This window comes from Budorcas taxicolor, chromosome 12 (assembly GCF_023091745.1).
Source record: "Budorcas taxicolor isolate Tak-1 chromosome 12, Takin1.1, whole genome shotgun sequence".
Taxonomy (NCBI): domain Eukaryota; kingdom Metazoa; phylum Chordata; class Mammalia; order Artiodactyla; family Bovidae; genus Budorcas; species Budorcas taxicolor.
In genome coordinates this window covers 72,326,431-72,350,398 of record NC_068921.1, presented here as the reverse complement: position 1 = coordinate 72,350,398, position 23,968 = coordinate 72,326,431, and the positions used below count along the sequence as shown (strand labels likewise).

Sequence of the window (23,968 nt, the reverse complement as noted above, 5' to 3'; positions counted from 1 at the left end):
GGACTAAAGCACACCAGGCTTCCCTGTCCCTCACCATCTCCTGGAGTTTGCCCAAGTTCATGTCCATTGAATAGGTGATGTCATCCAGCCATCTCATCCTCCGTCTCCCTCTTCTCCTTCTGCCTTCAATCTTTCACAGCATCAGGGTCTTTTCCAATGAGTTTACAGCAGGTGGCCAAAATATTGGAGCTTCAGCTTCAACATCAGTCCTTCCAGAGAATATTCAGGGTTGATTTCCTTTAAGATTGACCAGTTTGATCCCTTGTTTTCCAAGGGACTCTCAATAGTGTTCTCCAGTACCACAGTTCAAAAGCATCAATTCTTCAGTGCTCTTTTATTGTCCAGCTCTCACATCTGTACATGACTACTGGAAAGACCATAGGTTTGATTATATGGACCTTTGTCAGCAAAGTGATATCTTTGCTTTTTAACGCATTGTCTAGTTTTGTCATAGCTTTCCTGCCAAGAAGCAATCATCTTCTAACTTCAAGGCTACTGTCACCATCTGTACGGATTTTAGAGCCCAAGAAGAGGAAGTCTGTCACTGCTTCTATCTTTTCCCCTTCCATTTGCCATGAAATGATGGGACAAGATGCCATGATCTTAGTTTTCTTAATGTTGAGTTTTAAGCCAGCTTTTTCACTCTCCTCCTTCACCCTCATCAAGAGGTATCACTAAATCAATGAAGTCAGTTTTTAAATGAACCAAAACCCTTAGTTATTAATTTGTAAATGATGCCTAACTGGATATGTGAACCCAAACTTACCGAGTTAACCTGAGAATGAGTAGGAGGAAACCACTAGTTTCCTCTATGAACTTCAATTAAAAGGAAAAGATGGCATAAAAAAATTTTAAGGTCCTCTAGTTCTGTTTCTTTCTTTTTCCATGGCAGAGGTGGACACGCAGAAGGAAGACAGTCCTATGGATGCTGCCTGTCTCATTTTTGTTATTTTCCTAAATATGCCTAAAATACATTTTTCATGTACTGAAAACTTCCAACTTACTGTAAACTGATAAAAGGTCATCAGAAATTAGTGCTATTGGGGTGCTAAAAAGCAAAGGCAGCTCCAAAAATATAACATGAGTAGTGCCTGAAGATGAAGCACTTTATCACTCAGAGGTTTAAAGGTCATAGTAGATAAAACTCTGGAAGTGAATCATTGATGTGTTGTTTCCATCAAAAAGCAAAAACAAAACACCTTAGATACTAAGATTTGGAATTAAGAGTATAGTATGGGGGTTTCCCCAGTTGCTGAGTGATGAAGAGTCTGCCTGCAATGGAGAGAAATGGGATTGATCCCTGAGTTGGGAAGATTCCCTGGAGGAGGAAATGGTAACCCACTCCAATATTCTTGCATGGGAAATCCCATGGACAGAGGAACCTGGCAGGCTACAGTCTGTAAGGTCCATGACTTAGCAACTAAACAATAACAGAAATGTCCTGTTGAAACTGGGAAGAAATTGTATAGTTAAATGTCTGACATTGATAGTGTCTCTTTTAGGACACAAATGTGTCTTATCACACAGGAAACAAAGATACAGAAACCTGGGCATCAGCAGCCTGTGCATCAGGAACCACATGGTTCAGTCCTTGCGGTGGAGACAGGTCACATGTCCATTTCCCGGGGCCTTGTGTTAGGTGAACTTCCTTTACTGCTGGCCCTGCTCTGGTAAAAGCTCTTCCCCATCTGTTGATTGCATTTCAGTGTCTCCTTCTGATCTACACCAGATTTTCTTCTTGAAAAGTAAGAAAGTTCCACAAAATGTGGAAACCACCTGACCTCTGTGTTCCCCTCCTGTGAGGGGCGTCAGTACCCACTACACAGAGCGCACACAGCGATGATGGAGGCAGGGCGCCTTAAAGTCCAGTGTATTATTCTTCAGTTTTTCTGTATTCTATTATTCTCCCAAGCTCAAAAACAATCTAAAGTATTCTATACTGAAATGTATAGTTTTGAATAGTAGTTATTTGTTCTATTTTCCTTAAATTATAACTTTTTCAGAGCTTTCCTTTATTTAAAGTGTGATATGATATTTTGGAGCCAGTTAATTGTTATAAAAATATATCTTTTTAGAATTACACTTATAAGAAAACAGTGTTATATATAAATTAATTATCCATATGAATTTAGTTTCTAATTTATAGAAACAGATATGTCATGCAATTAGAGTCACTTATGCCTTCATTCACGTTGTTGCTGTTTGTCACGTCTGACTCTTCTGCAACCCCATGAACTGTAGCCTGCCATGCTCCTCTGTCTATAGGATTTCTCAGTCAAGTATACTGGAGTAGGTTGCGATTTCCTTAGCCAGGGGATCTCACCCAGGATCGAACCCAAGTCTCCTGTTTGGCAGGTGGATTCTTTACCACTGAGCCACCAGGGAAGCCCACCTTCATCCAGCCAACAAATGTCTACTAAGAGCTTGTTAGGCAATGCTGCAGATTCTGGGGCTGTCACAGTCATCAAGAGACAAAATGCCTGTCCTTCTGGAGCTGCAATTCTCCTGGAGAAGTTGAAAATCAAGCCAATCATATGTAACAAAATGTACATATGTAACAAAATCTCAGTGCTGATACGTGCAAAGGAGAAAAGTGAAGCAGAACTTGAGGAGGGGCGAGCTGATAGCATTATTAATAATGGGCAATATATATTGGTCTGTTACAAATTCTGCATGTACTGACTCATTTAATATTCTTAACAATGTTAGGAGGCACACACCTTTATAATTATGGTATTATAGTCTTAGAGTTTAGGAAGCTAAGATAGAGTAGGTTCAGGAACTTGCCCAGTTGGTACAGCTAGGCAAGACTTAATCCCCAGGCTGCCTGGCTTCAAGTCTCCAATTTATTTTTGTTTGGCTTCAAGAAAAAAAAAAAAAAAAAGGTCAACAAAAGAACCTAAAATGCCGTACTTTGGTGCCGTCTCCAAAATGACAGAATGATCTCGGTTCATTTCCAAGGGAAACCATTCAGTATCACAGTAATCCAGGTCTATGCACCACCCTAATCATAGAAAGTGAAGAGGAACTAAAGAACCTCTTGATCAAAGTGAAAGAGGGGTGTGAAATAGCTGGCTTAAAACTCAACATTCAAAAGACAGTTCTATACATCTGTGTCTCTTTTATATTAAAAAAAAAAAAAAAAACCTCAACATTCAAGAAGCTAAGATCATGGCATCCTGTCTCATCACTTCATTGCAATAGATGGGGAAATAGTGGAAACAATGACAGACATTATTTCCAAAATCATTGCAGATGGTGACTGCAGCCATGAAATTAAAAGATGCTTGCTCCTGGGAAGAGGAGCTATAACAAACCTAGACAGAATATTAAAAAGCTGAGACATGACTTTGCCTACAAAGTCCATGTAGTCAAACTTATGGTTTTCCCAGTAGTCATGTACCAATGTGAGAGTTGGACCACAAAGAAGGCTGAGCGCTGAAGAACTGATGCTTTAGAACTGTGGTTCTGTAGAAGATTGTTGAGAGTCATTTGGACAGCAAGGAGATCAAACCAGTCAATCCTAAAGGAAATCAACCCAAATTTTCTTTGGACGGACTGATGATGAAGCTGAAGCTCCAATACTTTGGCCACCTGATGTGAAGAGATGACGCATTAGAAAAGACCCTGATGCTGGGAAAGATGGAAGGCATGTGAAGAAGGGTATGAAAGAGGACAAGATGGTTGGATACCATCCCCAACTTAATGGATTTGAGTTTGAGCAAACTCCAAGCAATAGTGAAGGACTAGGAACACTGGTATGCTGCTGTCCATGGGGTTGCAAAGTGTTGGGCATGACTCAGTGACTGAACAACAACAACCTATATCCATATGCTGGGAGAAATAAGATGTTGTGTTTTCTTTTTCGTGCATTTTCATTCACAAACAATGCATTGAAGACACTGAAGAAAATGCATTTGATTGGTCCACTATTTGTAGGATTAAACTTGGGAAAGAACCATCATCAGAATGGGCTCCAGGAATACTAATGTATAAGTGGCAGTTTGCTATTGCTTGAACTTGCATATATTAAACTTTAGAAAATAGTAAAGGGCCAATAAGCTTATATCTTCAGAGAACCAGATTTTCTGTAAAATTTTTGAAAGCTTTTCTCTAGTGTACCAATTCCTATGCAAAATGTACTTTGGGAAACTTGACTCAACCATAAAGATCCTTTTAACTTTTCTGTTTCAATCATATTGGGAGAAATAGCTTCACATTTTGAGAAACTTCCTTAACTAACCCCTGGGGGGCAGAGTTTCTGGTGGATGTCCTGTGGTGGGAAAGGGGGACACTGAGATCTTTTTGTACTGAGTTGACTACACCATCTTTCTCAGTGAACACTCATTGGAAGGGGCTCTCCCCATTACCTGACTGTACATGTAAGATACGTAAGAAGTCCTGAGGATGTCAAAACTCTAATGTCTAAGACGCTTGTCTACTTCGGTAGCAGTTTGCTTAGAAAAATGTCATTCTTTCTGTATCCACAGGTACAACTCAAAGAATCCATTGAAGGTCTTCCTGCTAAAATGAATACTGAATTAGTAGAATCTGGATTGAACTTGAGTGCTGGTCAGAAACAACTGGTGTGCCTTGCCAGGGCTCTTCTCAGGAAGAATCAGATATTGATTCTTGACAAAGCCACATCATATGTGGATCCAAGGTGTGGAGCTGAGCCCCAGGAAATCTTGAACTGACTTGTAAATGTGGTAAATGGAAAACATTTAGTGAATCTTCAAAATGTTTCTAAGTGCTCGTTTGGCCTCATGGATATCTGTTGATAATATTAATTCCAGAAAACAAAGGAAAAAACCAAGACATGTTATGTGGTGTTAATGTTGTTATGAGGAACCCTAAGAAAGCTGAATTCCTAAATCCAGCTCCTGATAGTTTCAAGCAATTTTGAGGAAAGACTAACTTTCCCTCATTTTATGAAAAATAGTAAATTTCTAAGTAGACTTTTTATAGTTTTTTTAGGAATAAGACTATACGTTAAAGTATTGATTTTAAAAAACATTGTAAAAATATCATAGGATGTTTTTAAGTCTTAAGTCTGCTTTTCCTGTCTTTACTGAATTAAATCAACTTCTTTGTTTCTAGAACTGATAAGTTCATACAAAAAAGAATTCGTGAGAGATTTGCCCAGTGCACTGTGCTGACCATTGCACACAGGTTGAGCAACATTATTGACTGTGAATGGATACTGGTAAGACCCTCTCCATTGTAGTTGTTTCCATTTATGTTCAATTTTCAATGTATCCTTCTGTGTAAAATTTGATAGGAACCTCTATTAATTTTTCTGTTAGTTTCTTTTCTCATTCCTGGAAGTTACTAAAGTACTTAACTATACTTTTAGAATGCATTATTAAATAATATATCCAATAATCTTATATTTTCATATTAAAAGTTTATTTGAATTGTCTTTTTTATAATGGCCAACCATTAAAATATTCCAAACCCAAGTTTTAGCTCCATATTTTAGTGGGGTAGAACACAGTCATTTTCACTGTGTCATAGTTGTTTCAGCATTTTTGGATTCCCTTATAAAAAAATTAGCCTCTAGTTTAGACAGGAGGTTTATGGCTAAAGTTGCAGATTTTCTCAGGAGTCCACGAGAAGAAAAGGCCTAGTGAGAAAAACAGTATTTTAACTGAAAGGATTTAATATAAGGAATTTATTACATAGGGATTAGAGGGCTAGAAAACTGAAACACTGGGGTAACGATTTTAGAAAGCAGCTACCATATCCTAGGACAGATCTCCAGACCTGAAATCTCAGAAAAGAGGCCCTAAGGAATTGATGCTAAGACCTCCAAGGAGAGGTCACTGCTCGGTTGTGGTCATATTTGTGAGGGGGCAGGATGGGGCTGGTTCTCCAGGTGCTAATAGCCGGGAGCTGGAGTCAGGTCCCAGTGCTGAGATGCCGGTAGTAGCAGGATCAGGTAGAGCATTAGCGTTGTTTCCACCTTCAGTCTCCCTTTAGTGCCCCCTACTGGCAGAACCTAACAAAGGCCACCTGGCAACAGGGTCTCTGAACTGTTGCAGTGACTTCTGCTTCACAGGTGAGAGTTTGGAAAGAAAGGCCAATCAGGGATGAGAGACTAAATAAACAATCAGCGAGTCTCTTAACAATAGCTTTGTTCTGCACACATGGCAAGCTCCAGGCTTTTGTCTCTGGATATCTGTCTAGTATATTCCTTCCAGGTTTGGTTGGCTCTTTCTTTCTTAGTAATTTAATATTTCCTTCCTTAGCTTGATTTCCTTCCTGTGTCTATTCCTTTTCTCTCTCTTTTTCATTTTCTCTCTTTCTTTGTCCTTTTCCTCTGTTGCTTGCTCAGTTTCAATACATGTTAGGATGTGGCTTTATAAAACAAGAAAAGCATTCCTCATAGATAAACTTTGGCAGCAAATAATCTCAAGGAATGCAAGATACTTTGAGGTATTTTGATGGTCCATACAAAACGGGCAATAATCACTAATGAGTGGTCAGTAGTACCCGCAGTTCTTCATGTCTGATGATAATAGAACTGTCTCTTTTGACTTGGGCAGTTCCTGGAATATCACCTCCCACCCTACCTCACATGCATTGTCAGATGGGACATCAGTGGGGACAATGAGTAGATACCAGCCTGTCAGCACTGAGGCAGTGCCTGTAGCCTCACTCCCTGAGCTGGACGTGCACAGGAGTGAGCTCTGGGGAGGCAGATGATGGGAGTGGGGCATCCCCAACCAAAGGGATGCTCTAGGCTCCAAACAGTGCATCTGTTTTCCTGGACTAGACATCACAGCAGGAAGTGGGCTCTACATGCAGACTTTCATGAGGAATAGGGTTACATTCAAGATTGCCCAACACTGACTCTTAATTTCTAGAAATGTTTTGTGTCAGGCATCCTTAGTCGTTCATTTTGTGTTCTTGATGCTAATTGACAAAGTAACCTTTTATTGCTAGATTTTACCTGTCTCTTTGTTCTTACCCCTCAACATTGCATTTCGGAGATTATCCCCTAAAGCACCATTCTTCCATTATAAATAAATGATGCTGACCTATTTCAAGCCCTTTGTCAGGCTTTAGACGTAGCAGCAGAAAGATGGCTTGATCTCCAGCTCAGTTAAGGGTCTGTTCAATTAAATTCCTTGCTCCTAAATGTACCCTGAAGATTTAGTTTTGGTTTTTGGTATTATAGCATTAATGTCATTAATGGTAGCAGATTCTTTTTATTATCTAATTCTTAGAAATACTGTCACCTTGGAATGTGTGGTTGGTTAGGGAAACTGAGGAAGGACAGAATTTGGACATGTCACCTGGTCTCTAGTCTTTCCTATTCTATTGTTTTCCTCTATTTCTTGGCATTGATCACTGAGGAAGGCTTTCTTATCTCTCCTTGCTTTTCTTTGGGACTCTGCATTCAGATAAGTATATCTTTACTTTTCTCCTTTAGCTTCTCTTCATTTATCAGCTATTTAAATAACCTCAGATATGCAGATGACACCACCCTTGTGGCAGAAAGCAAAGAGGAACTGAAGAACTAACTTCTTCATGAATGTGAAAGAGGAGAGTGAAAAGCTGACTTAAAACTCAGCATTCAAAAAACTAAGATCATGGCATCCAGTCCCATCTCTTTGTGGCAAAAGATGGGAATACAATGGAAATAGTGACAGACTTTATTTTCTTGGACTCCAAAATCACTGCAGATAGTGACTGCAGCCATGAAATTAAAAGACACTTGCTCCTTGAAATAAAAACTATGACCAACCTAGACACCATATTAAAAAGCAGAGTTTTTCCAGTAGTCATGTATGGATGTGAAAGTTGGACCATAAAGAAAGCTGAGTGTCAAAGAATTGATGCTTTTAAACTGTAGTGTTGGAGAAGACTTTTGAGAGTCCCTTGGACTGCAAGGAGATCAAACCAGTCCATCCTAAAGGAAATCATTCCTGAATATTCATGGGAAGGACTGATGCTGAAGCTGAAACTCCAATACTGTGGCCACCTGATACGAAGACCTGACTCATTTGAAAAGGCCCTGATGCTGGGAAAGATTGAAGGCAGGAGGAGAAGGGGATGACAGAGGATGAGATGATTTGATGGCATCACTGACTTGATGGACATGAGTTTGAGCAAGCTCTGGGAGTTGGTAATGAACAGAGAGGCCTGGCATGCTACAGTCCATGGGGTTGAAAAGAGTCAGACACGACTGAGTGACTGAACTGAGCTGAACTGTCACCTGGTCAGTCCTAAAGTGTTATCACTCAGCACCTGATCTGCAGATGTGAACATCTGTTTCCTCTGAACAAAGCAGCTTTGTTGCTATTATCAAAATATGCTCATTTGTTTAATGCTTTACTTACCGATTTGTTGTTTAGTCTCAGTCCTGTCCACCTCTTTGTGACCCCATGGACTGTAGCACACCAGGCTTCCATGTCCTTCACTATCTTCTAGAGCTTGCTCAAACTCACGTCCACTGAGTCAGTGATGCCATCCAACCAGCTCATCCTCTGTTGTCCCTTCTCCTTCTGCTTTCAATCTTTCCCAGAATCAGGGTCTTTTCTAGTGAGTCAGCTCTTCACATCAGGTGGCCAAAGTATTGGACTTCAGCTTCAGCATCAGTCTGTTCAATAAATATTCAAGGTTGATTTCCTTTAGGATTGACTTGTTTGGTCTTCTTTGCAGTCCAGGAACTCTCAAGAGTCTTCTCCAGCACCACAGTTCGAAAGTATTCAGTGCTCAGCCTTCTTTATGGTCCAACTCTCACATCTATACATGACTTCTGGAAAAATCATAGCTTTGACTAGACGGACCTTTGTCAGCAAAGCAATGTCTCTGCTTTTTAATACACGATCTAGGTTTGTTATAGCTTTTCTTCCAAAGAGCAAGTGTCTTTTACTTACCAATATCTCCTGGTAAATTTCTATAATCTCAAATTTTCTCTCTTGATCAATGTCTATGAACAAATCTTTAAAGAACTTTTATGAAGCAATGTCTGGCCAGTCCCTCCCCAACTTTCTAGTTTTGTCCCACTCTGCTCTCCCTCCTTCCTTTACAGCCAAAATCACACTGATGGTCTTTCAGTTCTGCAAATTCAGTATTCACTGTCTTACAGTGTGCCCTCTCTAGACTTTTGGATTAGTCTAAGGTGCCTGTGATGGCAATGGTGAGATGGTGGGACTTGGGGTAGATAAGGAAGTGAAGCCAAATGGACTGCATGATGGATTGAACATGGGATCTGAGGGCAGAGAAAGAAGTTGATGTTGGTTTCTGGGTACAGAGACTGAGCATCTGGGTGAGTAGGGAAGACAGAGGGAGAAGGGAGATGCTAGGGTTCTCTTTGGAGCCTGTCACCTTTGTGATGAATGACCTTGTTTCTAGGAAAGGATCTTACCCTTCACTGTGAAGCTTCCCTTCTCACTCCTGTGTTGGGAGACCTTCAAGGTAGGGCTCCCTGGTTGCGTTCATCAGTGATGTCACAGGCAGATCCCACCAGGAGATGTAAACTCGGCTACTTGTTTATATATTGTTCTGAACTGGTTGTGGTTGCTGACTCCTCTGGTAGGAATGGCAGGATTAGACCTCAGGGGACCTCTGCATTCCTCAGTTAGAGTTGAGGATTGTCCTCTGTGCTCCATTCACCCCAAGTATAAAGCTTGTATATTTTTCTAGAGCTTCTGATTACCAGTTGGCTTTCAATTCAGCAAAAACATCACCAGGAATGTTCTTTCTCAAAACTTTAATTTTTGAGGCAATGTTATTTTTATTGCTTGCTTTAGAAATATAGACATACCTTGTTTTATTGTGTTTCCCAGATACTGTTTTATTTTTACAAATTGAGAGTTTGTCAAAAACCTACATTAAGCACGTCTATGGGTGCCATTTTTTCCAACAGCATTTACTCATTTTGTGTCTCTGTGTCACCTTTTGATAATTCTCACAATATATCATACATTTTCACTATCATTGAAGTTGCTCTGGTGATCTGTAACATCAATGATCTTTGATATTACTACTATGACTTACTGAAGTCTCTTATGATAAGATTTTTTAGCAATACTTTATATATATATATATATATATATATATATATATATACAGACATATATACATACATTGTTTTTCTCATTGTTTTTCATTATTGTGCAATAATGCTATTGCACACATGCTTGGGTACAGTATAATGTAAACATAGCTTCTATGTGCCCTGGGAAACCAGAAAATTCATGTGACTCACTTTACTATGATGTTCATTATATTCTGGTATTCTGAAACTGAACCCACAATAGCTCTGAGGGATGACTGTACCTGTTTCCTTTCTGGAAGGCAAGTGATTGTGTGTTCTGAAAGCTTTAAGGACATACAGACAGGTCAATCTACTACAAAGTCTAATGTTCCAGAGGGCAGGTGGCCAGCCTGGAGGAGCGGCTGAGGAAGTGACAGATGTTTGATTTTCTTGAATCAAGACATTTCCCAACGCTGTGTATCTTATAAATAGCCCTCAAAGCTCAGAGTCTGAGAGCTCAAAGCACTAACTAATGATAACAACCCCAAAGGCCCTGGGCAGAATATAAAATGCTACAGACTGTTCAGTTCCAGTAATCATAGTCATGATTAAAACTTTCGTTTTCTGAAAATGAAAGAACTTTTGTTTTCTGAAAATGAAAGAACTTTCGTTTTCTTCCTTTGCTACAACCATACAATGATGAAAGGCTGGGCTGGGCCCTTGTCTCCCAGTGAAACAGGGGAATCGAACCATGTAAATATCACCAGTCCTACTGCCCAAATTCTCCCTGTCCTGCCCCTTTTTGAAGTATTGTCTGAATTAAGTGTTACTGGGAGACATTTTGTGCTAATGGGTTCCTTTCTGCTGTTAACAGGTTTTGGATTCAGGGAAACGGAAAGAACATAATCAGCCAAATAATTTGCTGCAAGATAGAAACAGCCAATTTTACAAGATGGTGCAAGAACTGGGCAAGGAAGAGGCTGCTGTCCTTGCTAAAAGGGCAAAATAGGTGAGGCTATTGCGGGAAGCTGTAATTAAAATCCACCTCCAGGATTCACTCTTCACAGGATCACCACCAACGGTCTAGGAACAAGCACTCTGTGTTCTTTTCAGTAGAAGCCTCCATAGAGGAAGCGTCATGACTGGGTCTTTAACAACACAGGGCAGGTGGAAGGCAGGTCTGCTGAGAATCTGCAGCGGTGCTGGAGGTGGGGTCAGGATGTGTGAACCCTTCTGTGTGCGTGCACCGGTGCCTGAGACAGAGATTTTGGATTCGACTTCCCACATGTTTGGACTCTGGGTTCAGATTCTCATGGAACATAGAATATTTTCATTTTGCAGACCCTTTACATTCATTCTGATTGGTGCTCATTACATTTGTGATACAAGTTCCATCAAATAATATCCAGGAAATTTGAGAGTTTAAGGGGGAAAAAAAACCCAACTTGGAATATTTCGATTCTTGGAAGATCTTCCAGAGAAAGGTGTAGGTCTCTTCTGTTTCCTAACCTGTAAAGAAAACTCTTAACTGAAATTATCACTTTCTCCCTAATTCTTTGTTGTTTAGAATTAGGTCCATTTGCCACCTCCCTCCCCGACCGCCGCCCCCCCCCCCCCCCCCACCACCCCCAGCTTCCTCTACCTTCTAGACAATGAAATTGTCATCAGTACAAATCAAGAACTCACAATAGCTTCACACTGTAGTCTGAATGGTGCCTGAAGGTTTACACAGCACTTTCACAGAGATGAGATGTCTGAGACACTAAGCACTGTGTGTGGTGTGAGGAAGGGGCTCAGTGAGTAACATTCAGGTCACATGGTATCTTCCTAACAGAGGTGTAGTGGTAGCCAAGGTCTGGTTTAAGAGGCTTAGCCATTATCATGCCATCTGTAAGTCTTTCTGGAACCAGATGGGAGTAGGATTGGGGTTGATAGGAAGATAGAGGGAGGGAAGGAAGGTCTGGTGTTCTTACCCCTTAACATGTGTGGCTCAGGGTGGGATGTGGCTTCCCCATTGAAAATTTATCTCTGCCTGTTAAATTATGGATGTATTTTCCATTCTTCATACTTTTCTGCCTTTCCCAGATTTTCACTTGTAAATAGAATAAGATTATTTGTGTTGTATTTAAAATGTCTTAAAGTAAACATGGCCCAGTATCTTAAGTACTTGTATATGAAAGATTTATATAAAATGTAGCCTTAGTTCATCACTGTCTCTTCTCAGTCCTCTCTAGAAATGAGGAAATGCAGAGCAGAACCTTCCGCTGCTCATCAGGTAGGAGACTTCCTGGGTCCCAGAGCTGGCTGAAGAGTTGACAGAGCTAGAGTTCATGCTTAGGCTTACAGACAAGGAAGTCTCTGTTCTGAACTTTTCATGAGTACTCACATTGTGTGCAAATGTTGACAAGCTGAACAAGGAACTTTGTATTTTTTTATGCCTGAAATTCACAGAGTGTCTCCCAGTCAGACCATCCCTCCTGATAACTCGAGAGCCAGGAATCTCCCAAACCGTTTTGCTCTTTTGACCTTAGGCATTTCACATCAAAAAGAGGTGTTCCCACCTGTATGTCAAAGTCTTCATTTTAAAACTATATTATCATGACATTGAGTAATCAGAAAAGGAACACAGAATTTTAGATTGGTCCAGATAATAAGATAATAGGACTCAAGGCTCTCTTTGTACAGGTGAGGAAACTAAGGTACTTTAGAAGGAAGGTGGTCCTATGTATATAACTGGTGTTAAGCTAGTTTGCAGCAGACACAGAATGAGAAATTTGGTCTTTTAGTAAATATTTTAAATCAAGTGTAACATATACTGAAGCAGACATAGGTCATAGAATTAGAAATCATGTGATTCCAGGTCTAGTAACCCTGCACATACTCTAACAATATTAATGGTAGGTTATATTTGTGTAGTTCTTTATAATTTATTTTATACAGTTCTCACATGTATGATTTCATGTAATCTCATGAAGGTCCATTTTTATCCCATGTCATGGATGAGGAGAGTGGTTACAGGGCTCACCCAAGGTCACAGGGCTGGTCCAGGAAGCACAGAGTAGGCATTGCTGGGGAGGCTGGGTGCGGTCCTAGGTACTGTGTCCTGTGTCGAGCCTGAGAACACTGCTCTTGTCACGTGGTAGCTAAGGTAGGGCCAGTCACCAAAGTTCACAGGGTGACAGAACCTCACTCTTGGATTTCAGTCCTACCACTGGCTCAGGTCACCTGTACAGAAAGAAATATTTTTCTTAATTCTCATCCCATCTTGACATTATTTCTGCATATTCTGCATCCTCTTAGGAGGATAAACTGTCAGATTATCAGCTTTTTGAATGTGCAAGCATCAGGTATCAATGTATTGTTCAGAGATATAACACCAGGAGGATTAGCCTAAGTCACAAGGTTTTCACTCTAATGGAACAAAATTCATTCATCTGAAAAGAAAACCCAACATCTGGGAGAAATGCTTCCACATCACATTTTCTTGAACTCCTAGCTCAGGTGAGCAGATCACTGTCTGATTGACCCTTTATGGATGATCCATGAAATAGTAGAGCAAATACCACTTAGATACATAAAGCTAAATGGGGCTGTAGTTTGCTAGGGCTGCCATACAAAGACCAAAGAGTAGGTGACTTAAACAGCACAAACTTATATCCTCACAGCCCTGGAGGTTGGAAGTCTGAGGTCAAGGTGTCAGCAGGGTTGGTTTCCTCTGAGGTCTCTCTCCTTGTCTTGTAGACTCCATTTTCCCTCTGTGTCTCACATGCTCTTCCCTCTGTGTGAGCCTGTGTCCTGGTCTCTTCATATGAGAACTCCAGTCTGTTAGATTAGGACACACCTGTATGATTTCATTTTAACTTTCTTGCCTCTTTAAAGACACTGTCTCCAAGTACAGTCACATTCTATGGTACTGGAGGGTTTAGGATTTCAACATGTAAAATTGGAGGAAGGAAGGCCAGGGGTCTCCAAATGGAGGGAGTAGGCTGCAAGTGCCAGACATCTTTTATCTCTCTCTTAAGCTGCAGGAGGAAACAAACTACTAGTGATATACTTTTCCCCCTTCTCTATACAAATTTATATCCACTGAAAAAGAAATGCAAAAAGGCAAAATGATTGTCTAAGGAGGCCTTACAAATACCTGAGAAAAGAAGAGAAGCTAAAGGCAAAGGAGAAAAGGAAAGATGTATCTATTTGAATGCAGAGATCCAAAGAACAGCAAGAAGAGCTAAGAAGCCTTCCTCAGTGATCAATGCTAAGAAATAGAGGAAAGCAGTAGAGTGGGAAAGAATAGAGATCTCTTCAAGAAAATTAGAGCTATCAAGGGAACATTTCATGCAAAGATGGGTACAATAAAGGACAGAAATGGTATGGACCTAACAGAAGCAGAAGATATTAAGAAGAGGTGGCAAGAATACACAGAAGAACTATACAAAAAAGATCTTCATGATCCAGATAATCACGACGGTGTGATCACTAACCTAGAGCCAGACATTCTGGAATGCGAAGTCGAGTGGGCCTTAGGAGGCATCACTACAAAAAAAGCTAGTGGAGGTGGTGGAATTCCAGTTGAGCTATTTGAAATCCTAAAAGATGATGCTGTGAAAGTGCTGCACTCAATATGCCAGCAAATTTGGAAAACTCAACAGTGGCCACAGGACAGGAAAAGTCAGTTTTCATTTCAATCCCAGAGAAAGGCAATTGCAAAGAATGCCCAAACTACCACATAATTGCACCCATCTCACATGCTAGCAAAGTAATGCTTAAAATTCTCCAAGCCAGGTTTCAACAGTACATGAACTGTGAACTTCCAAATGTTCAAACTACATTTACAGAAGGCAGAGGAACCAGAGATCAAATTGCCAACATCTGCTGGATCATCTAAAAAGCGAGAGAGTTCCAGAAAAACATCAATTTCTGCTGTATTGACTATGCCAAAACCTTTGACTCTGTGGATCACAACAAACTGTGGTAAATTCTTCAAGTGATGGGAATGCCAGAGCACCTTACCTGCCTCCTGGGAAATCTGTATATAGGTCAGAAAGCAACAGTTAAAACTTAACATGGAACAACAGACTGGTTTCAAATCTGGAAAGGAGTACATCAAGGCTGTATATTTTCACCCTGCTTATTCAACTTACATGCAGAGTACATCATGAGAAATGTTGGGCTGGATGAAGCACAACCTGGATTCAAGATTGCTGGGAGAAATTTCAATAACCTCAGATATGCAGATGATACTACCCTTATGGCAGAAAGCAAAGAACTAAAGAGTTTCTTGATGAAAGTGAAACAAGAGTGAAAAAGTTGGCTTAAAACTCAACACTCAGAAAACGAAGATCATGGCATCTGGTCCCATCACCTCATGGCAAATAAATGGGGAAACAATGGAAACAGTGGCAGACTTTATTTTCTTGGGCTCCAAAATCACTGCAGATGGTGACTGCAACCATGAAATTGAAAGACGCTTGCTCCTTTGAAGAAAAATTATGACCAACATAGACAGCATGTTAAAAAGCAGAGACATTACTTTGTCAACAAAGATCCGTCTAGTCAAGGCTATGGTTTTTCCTGTAGTCATGTATGGATATGAGAGTTGGACTGTAAAGAAAGCTGAGCACTGAAGAATTGATGCTTTTGAACTGTGGTGTTGGAGAAGACTCTTGAGAGTCCCTTGGACAGCAAGGAGATCCAACCAGTCCATTCTAAAGGAAATCAGTCCTGAATATTCATTGGAAGGACTGACGTTGAAGCTGAAACTCCAATACTTTGGCCACCTGATGCAAAGAACTGACTCATTTGAAAAGGCCCTGGTGCTGGGAATGATTAAAGATGGGAGGAGAAGGGGATGGCAGAGGATGAGATGGTTGGATGGCATCACCAACTCAATGGACATGAGTTTGTGTAAGCTCTGGGAGTTGGTGACAGGGAAGCCTGGTATACTGCAGTCCGTGGGGTCGCAAAGAGTATGAAGGACTGAGGGACTGAACTTAACTGATGCAAATTTGAAAAGAGTTTTCTTTTAAAATTCTGTTTACCATGAAGATACCTGGTTCCATCTGAACTTAACTTTTCTCAAACTTTGAGCTAATCAATGCATTTTTCTTATTGAAATCTTTGTCTTAAAAGCTATGTTAATGAACTATGTATTTACCCTAGACTCTGTCTTCAAGTCAGTTCTCCCTAAGATTCAGAACAGACTTGACAATGAGTATGTTTTATTCATGCAAATATTCTCTTAAGCTAAGTCAGTGAGACTATATTTGCTTGGAAACCTGAGTTTCCTCAAGATTTATGTCAATCATTTTAGGTCCAGGGACAGTTCACCTTGTGCCAATGTTATCTTAAAATGCATGTTGTGTGAGGGGCCTGATACCAGTCTCTGAGTTTTGAGACATTTCCTTTCTCTAATTAGCAGACTGCTAGTAGCTATATGGATCTTCCCTGTAGCTCAGACGGTAAAGAATCTGCCTGCAATGAAGGAGACCTGCGTTAGATCCCTGGGTCGGAAAGATCCTCTGGAGAAGGGAATGACCATCCACTCCAGTATTCTTGCCTGGAGAATCCCATGGACAGAGGAACCTGGTGGGCCACAGTCCATGTGGTCTCAAAGAGTCGGACACAACTGAGCGACTAACACTGCTACTACTAGTAGCCATATAACATCGGCCTAAAGACTAGCAGGGGCACTCTTTCCGTCCCCTTCTGATGTCTGTGTCAGAAGCTTTCTTTATCTCTTTTATACTTTAATAAAACTTTATTACACAAAAGCTCTGAGTGATCAAGCCTCATCACTGGCCCCAAATTGAATTCTTCTGTGGAGGCCAAGAATCATGGCATCTTTCATGGTTCAGCAACAGCCTTTCAGAGGGGACACAGTTCACCTCCAGGAATAAATGCCTGCCATCCATTCTGTTCTGTGATTAAGCAGACCTGGTTGAGGTTTTTTGAAGTTTCTTTGTTCGCAGGGTGTAACAGAGGTGTCATTTTGTCTATTCGTGAAATCACCTAATACAGCCCAGCAGTTATGAAGTTCTCATATCCTAGCTCTAGGAGCCTGGTCCAATTGGATAGATGGAGGAGGCACTTAGCATCCATGTGGCCTTGTGTCCCCCAGGGCCTCTGAGACTCTGGTCCTCACCTGTGTGTAGAGCAGGATGACAGCCCTGCTGTCTTCTTCACACTTATCCCAGGGATCAAATGAGAGAGCAGATGCTTAAGTGCTTTGAGAATATAGAGAATTTTACAGTATAAAAGTGGGGTCATTTTGTAAAAGGCTGTGGATAGAAACCTTGCCTCCCAATAATAAAACAAATATACCCATAGTTCTTCTAGGTCACTTTTGAGACTCGAAATCAGGGGCCCCCAACTGATGAATATCCTTTGCAGTATTCAGTTCAGGTATTTCAGACCATGAAGCAAAGTCCTTTTCAGTTAAAAGTTGCTAAAAATAATATTGTCTTTATAAAAAATTGTATGGAGAAGAGTTGTAGAGAAAGGAACCAGATGATTTTGGAAAGAATGTTAAGCAGTAGAAAATGAATTTTCTTTTGTTCCTTTAACTCTTTTTAGTTTCACCAAAAGAGTACATACATATATAATCACAAAATATGTCTAGCTTAAGAAAATGGAGGAGGGTGATGATGTGTAATCAACTCCCCCTCCACTCCCACCAAAGGCTTTATTCTTAAGTGCTTCCATTACAGTGGAAATAGTCTCAGATTTCAGCCATTGGGCCCAAGCATTCTTGGAGAGTTTATTTTTCTCCTTAAGTTACATTTAAATATATAGCATTTTGTATGCAGAGCTGTTTGGGGGTAGCAGGATATGTTAGCAACAAGAGAGTAAGGAAGTGCACTTACTGCGAAGGTAGGTGTCCTAGTGCTTTTCTGTTTCATGTGTGAAGTTCATTCTCTCTCATGATAATTCTGTTTACAGCACCCACAAATGCACTTGCAGTCAGGTTCTATGAAAGAGATCTGTAATCATGTGTCTAAGCAGCCCAGTTTGTGACATGAGTTAGCCTCTGATAGACTATAAATTTTCTGTATTAAAGACTCAAAGGGAACTTTTCACATTCTTCTTTGAGGAAAAAGAGTTACACTTGAAGTTGTTTTTTGCCCAAACATGTTCAGAGATAAGGCTTCACAAGCCCTGACATTATTTTATTTTGTTACATGCATCTGTAAGGAACTGAGATACAATACAGCTACTAAAAACTGATGATTGTGGAACTTGACAGCACTTCCTTTCTTCTGTGTTCTGATTATACACTGAAAAAATACTGATATACCTGATATACTGAAAAATACTGATATAGCTGTATCTCTTCCAGTTCAGCTAGAATTTGGTAGAATTCAAGAGCTCAAACATCTGGCAGAGATCTGTCCTGTTATTGGGTATCATCTTACATTTTAGAGAAGTCTCTTGGTTGAGTGATTGTTAAAGCATTTGATTTTCTTTTCATTCTTGGGACCCACTATCCACAGATCACATTTCTATAGGACCTATAACTGCTTTGCCACACAAATTAAATACCAGGATATTTCATACATATATGCCAGTGTTTCAGTGCTTGCCAATCAGAGTTTATAACATATAAAGGTAATAACCCGATATTAACATCCAAATCTGTTGTGCTCCTTTTACATGTGAAAATGACAAACCCTGTTCCGATGCTAGTTTTCCTATCCTCTTTGTTACCCTGTTTTTAATTTATTTCAGGGAATAAAATGATTTTGTGTATCAATTTACTGTAGTGATAAAGCATATCTCTGAATCAGAATGATCAGATATCTAGGAGATCTATAGGTTATTTGGCATTACATCCAGCCCCACTGGGGGTTTTTAATGGGGCTACTTCCTCCATAGAATAAATACAGCCCTGGTTTTCTAAAACTATGTCTCCAATAGTAATATGATTGCCTCACATGAAGAAGGAAACCTAGAAATGTGTTGCCTTAGGAGGAGGACTTTAAAACTCTTAAACATGTTTTTGTCTTTTTCTCCCTCAGGTGTACTTCAAAAGGAGACAGCCAGATGTTACCCACAGTGACCTTGTGGTTATGAATGTTTCCAGTGGACAGCCCTCAGCCTTCACAATTTTTGCGTCAACACTGTGATTCTACCATGAGTTTATGTCTATTCCAAAGGCTTTTTTTCCAATAGGTTTTGCACTGCATAAACTATATTCTACTTTTTTTTTATACCAGTAACAAATATTTACACATTACAAAATGTGAGTTCTCCCACCTCAATGACTTCAAGCTCTTGAAAAAGGATTTATTATGTTTATTTAAATGTTATATTACTTGCTTTCTTATCCAAATCAGAGGTTCAGGCCACCAACAATTGTGTCTTGAGAGACTCCAGAGCCAAACTCATTTTCTAAGATTTGAGACAAAGTTGTCACAGATGTATTTTTACTGTCCCCAGAATTAACTATTACTTTCCAGTTATATCAGGGATTCTGTATACTTGAAGACTGTGTAAAGTTACTGTTTTGTGTCCACTTCCTTTAACATGACTAGGATCCATTTTTCCACCGAAACACCTCTGGTTAAAATGCTACAGAGAAAACTGATAGGAAAAACATATAATATACTATAGTTTAAGTAACCAAAAAAAAGAAAAAAAAAAAAAAAGAAAAAAAAAAGGATATAAATACAGAAGGACAATATGTTCTGAAAGAGAAGGAAGAGAAAATATGCTTTCTCAAAATAGGAGCCCTTCTAGGGGGTTTGCTAATGAAGGACAGATGTGTGCTAGACTGTCTTCTAGAGAGAGGATTTTATTTTATTTTTTTTTACATTACAAATTGTGGTAAAGTATATGTAACATAAAATTTACTGTATAACCGTTTCTAGTCACACAATCCAGTGGCATTAATTACATTCACAGTGTTGTGCAGCCGCACTCTCTGGGGAACTTTTGGTAATTATATGCTTCCTCTTCAGTGTGTTATTTCTGCAGAGTCATTTTGATAAGTTTCATTTTTCTAGAAGGAATCTGTTTCCTGTGAGTTTTGAGCTTGATTGGCATAAATTTATTCACAGTATCTTATATGTTTAATATCTGCAGCATCTCTAACTGTGTTCTTTTGGCTTTTTAATTTTCTTTTAGCCTTCTTTTTTATGAATAATCTTGCATAATTTCTTCCTGTTTTCAAAGAATCACCTTTCTGCTTGATTGATGCTCTCTTTTTCCCTTAGTTCATCATATGATTCTTTCCTTCAACTTTTCCTTAACTTTGAGGTTTTTCCTCTAAATTCTTAAATTGAAAAGAGATTATCAATGTCCTTATTTTTCTAATATAAATAAAGAAAGCTGAATTTTTTCCCTAAGATCCACTTGAGCTGCAACCTGCAAGTTTTGGTACGCACCACCATCAATAGCCATAGTACTATGTATTTTCTAATTACTAATTTAATTCATTAATATATCTTTAAACCATGAGTTATTCATAAGTATAATGTTCTCTAAATTTCAAATGCTAATGGACTTTTTAAAATTAGATTCAGCCATGTGGAACTGCTAACATTCAGTTTTTTTATAAGCTATAAAGTGGCAGGTTCACATGGTTTAACATATAGTTTTCTTTTGTTTTTAATATATAACTTAATTTCATTTGGTCAGACAACATTAGATTGTGAAGGTTAAACCAAAGGTAACCACATTCACACTAAAGGTTCTTGTTTCTACTGTTTTGTATTTTATTGGAAGGGTTTTAAAATGTTATAAGTACATGTGTAACCAGTAATTTTCAATAATAATCCTCCCCAAATACTGGAATGTTTTCTGATACGTGTTGCAGGCTGGCTCTCTGGGATGCAGACTCAGATGGAGTTTAGTGCTTGGATGTGTATCGGGGTTGCCCCAGGGGTCCACACTGTGGAATCAGGAGGGAAGAAACAGGGTAAGGCAGCGGAAAGGATCAAGCTGGATCACTGGCCAGACGACCTGAGCTGACTCCATGGGAGTTTGGAGTGACGTTGGCCTTTCAAGGTTGCCCTGACACATCCAATGACCAGGCCTGTAAACCTCCACCTGGATGGGTCATTGCATGCAGGCTGCCCCCAGAGGGGCTGGTAGTTTAAGGTTGCCCACTGGCAGCACTTACAGCTGCTGGACAATGAGTCCTTGAAGGGAGGTCAGGACAGCACATCTCCGTGTCCCTGCTCGGCATGTATCACAGCTCCAGAGGTCGGTGATGAGGGTGTACTCTGGGGGAAACTCTTGATGACTGATGTTTAAGTCAAAATGATGACTCAGTGATTCTCCTGAACACCCTCTGGTCTAAAAAATAGAGGAGAAGGTCCATGTAGGGGAGATATCATCCTTGTCCAGGGTCAGCCCAGTTGTCGCCTCTTCTAGGAAGTCACGTTAAGATCAGTCATCATCCTAGGTAACTCGGATTTGTGTGTTACCCTGAGCACCTCTCATGGTAAACTGAACCATACTAGGTTAGTGTCCTGTTCTCACCATCTTGAGATACTTGATTTTTAAACAAGGGGCCTGTTCTTTCTGTTGTGCGTGTAGCCTGCCCTGACTGTGAGTGTTAACACGTGGTCTATTTTCTCACTAAACTAAGTGAGAAAAAGACTTGAAACTGCACCGTATTCACTGTTTGATTATGGCTTCCAGCAGAGGGTCTGTGCACAGAGGGTGCTCAGTAAATGTTTGTTGAATGAATAAATGATGACTGAGAGCAAGCCTTCCTTCTCAGTGTTATAATTTTGAGATTTTAAGAGGTAGCCTGGTATAACAGAAAGCCCTGGTTTTGGAGTCAGTCACACTGATCTGTCGGTTCTTTCTCTACTACTCACTAGCAGTGTGGGTGTGGGCAAGCAGTAATCACCCAAGGTGCCAGGACATTAGAATGGCACCATCCTTTACAAAATAGGCTCTGGACACTTATAGTCATGTAGTCTTAGTTACATGCTCGGGTAAGCCTCTCAACCTCTGAATCTCAGCTTCTTTGTCTGAAAAATGAATATAGTTTCTGCTCTTGAACCATTGCTTTGGTTGGGATGATGGATGAACTAAGAGCATCCAAAGACACAGGGTGGAATCACTGACCTTGGAGATTCTTATCACCAGGAGAGGGGTACAAGATGGGTGTGGATGAAGGAGGTTTGTAGGCTGTAGAAGGTGTACTTGAGGAGGTCCTCATCTGATGGCCTAAACCAGACTGTTCCTCCTCCACGTGTAGTTAAAATGACACAAGCACACGGGGAGAAACACAAGCTCTGGAGTCGGGACAAATACTGGCTCCTCTGGACACTAGCTGGCTTTGGATTAAAGTTCTGCTAGCTGGTAAGTGTGGGCTCTTAGGGTTGGGAAGCCCACTGTGGTTCAGTGGCTTTGAAAGTTGAGGTGGATATAGTATGATTCTCAGAGGGCTACTGCAAAGATTAACTATGAGAATGATACTGCCAGTGTGGTCTGTGCACTAGTGTCAGTCCCTGACCTGTTTGTAACCCAGTTAGAAGTAAGTACAGGAAATTCAAGAAAGCTAGAAATGCACAACCATCTGTATTGCTGTGACATCCACCCTCAGGATGGGTGGGATCCTGAACACCCTGGGGACCAGTGTGAGGGTTGCACTATGGGGGAGAAGGGCACGTGGCTGGGCTGCACACTAGCCATGCACAATGGATCATTGATTAGGTAGCAATGGGCTGAAAATATAAAATTAGATAAAACTGATATTTAATCCCAGACAGGTAAGAAACAATGCTGGATATGTTCAATGCTCTTGAACAATGCTGTATATGTGATAAGCTGTCAATCAGTACTATCCTCTCTAGCATTATCCTCTTTATTAATTATTACCATCATATTTAACTTAAAATTAGAGCACACAGGCTTCCAAAAGGCCCTACTATACATTATCAATATTCTCATTTCAGTTCAGTCACTCAGTCATGTCCAATTCTTTCCGACCCCATGATCTGCAGCACGCCAAGCCTCCCAGTCCATCACCAACTCCTGGAGTTTAACTCAAACCCATGTCCATTGAGTCGGTGATGCCATCCAACCATCTCATCCTCTGTCGTCCCCTTCTCCTCCTGCCCTCAATCTTTCCCAGCATCAGGGTCTTTTCAAATGAGTCATCTCTGCATCCAGTGGCCAAAGTATTGGAGTTTCAGCGTCAACATCAGTCTTTCCAATGAACACCCAGGACTGATGTCCTTTATTTTATTTATTTATTTATTTTGATGTACCATTGGATGTGACTTTATTTTTTCAAGTAAGTTTAGGATGGATTGGTTGGATCTCCTCACAGTCCAAGGGACTCTCAAGAGTCTTCTCCAACACCACAGTTCAAAAGCATCAATTATTCAGTGCTCAGCTTTCTTTACAGTCCAACTCTCACATCCATACATGACCACTGGAAAAACCATAGCCTTGACTAGACGGACCTTTGTTGGGAAAGTAATGTCTCTGCTTTTTAATATGCTGTCTAGGTTGGTCATAACTTTCCTTTCAAGGAGTAAGTGTCTTTTAATTTCATGGCTGCAATCACCATCTACAGTGATTTTGGAGCCCAAAAAACTAAAGTCAGCCACTGTTTCCCCATCTATTTGCCATGAAGTGATGGGACCAGATGCCATGATCATAGTTTTCTGAATGTTGAGCTTTAAGCGAACTTTTTCACTCTCCTCTTTCACTTTCATCAAGAGGCTCTTTAGTTCCTCTTCACTTTCTGCCACAAGGGTGGTGTCATCTGCATATCTGAGGTTATTGATATTTCTCACAGAAATCTTGATTCCAGCTTGTGCTTCCTCCAGCCTAGCATTTCGCATGATGTACTCTGCATAAAAGTTAAATAAGCAAGGTGACAATATACATCCTTAACGTACTCCTTTTCCTATTTGGAACCAGTCTGTTGTTCCATGTCCAATTCTAACTGTTGCTTCCTGACCTGCATACAGGTTTCTCAAGAAGCATGTCAGGTGGTCTGATATTCCCATC

General features: G+C 40.3%; 1 protein-coding gene across 1 annotated transcript in view; it reads left to right on the top strand.

The window, feature by feature from the left end:
• Nucleotides 1–19,113, top strand: part of LOC128057493 (ATP-binding cassette sub-family C member 4-like) — a 213,842-nt gene extending 194,729 nt beyond the window's left edge. Inside the window, 4 exon segments of the mRNA XM_052649910.1 lie at nt 4,491–4,663; nt 5,101–5,206; nt 10,866–11,000; nt 19,006–19,113. Of these exon segments, the coding sequence (XP_052505870.1) occupies nt 4,491–4,663; nt 5,101–5,206; nt 10,866–11,000; nt 19,006–19,113 (522 nt within the window).
• The last annotated feature ends 4,855 nt before the right edge of the window (nt 19,114–23,968 follow it).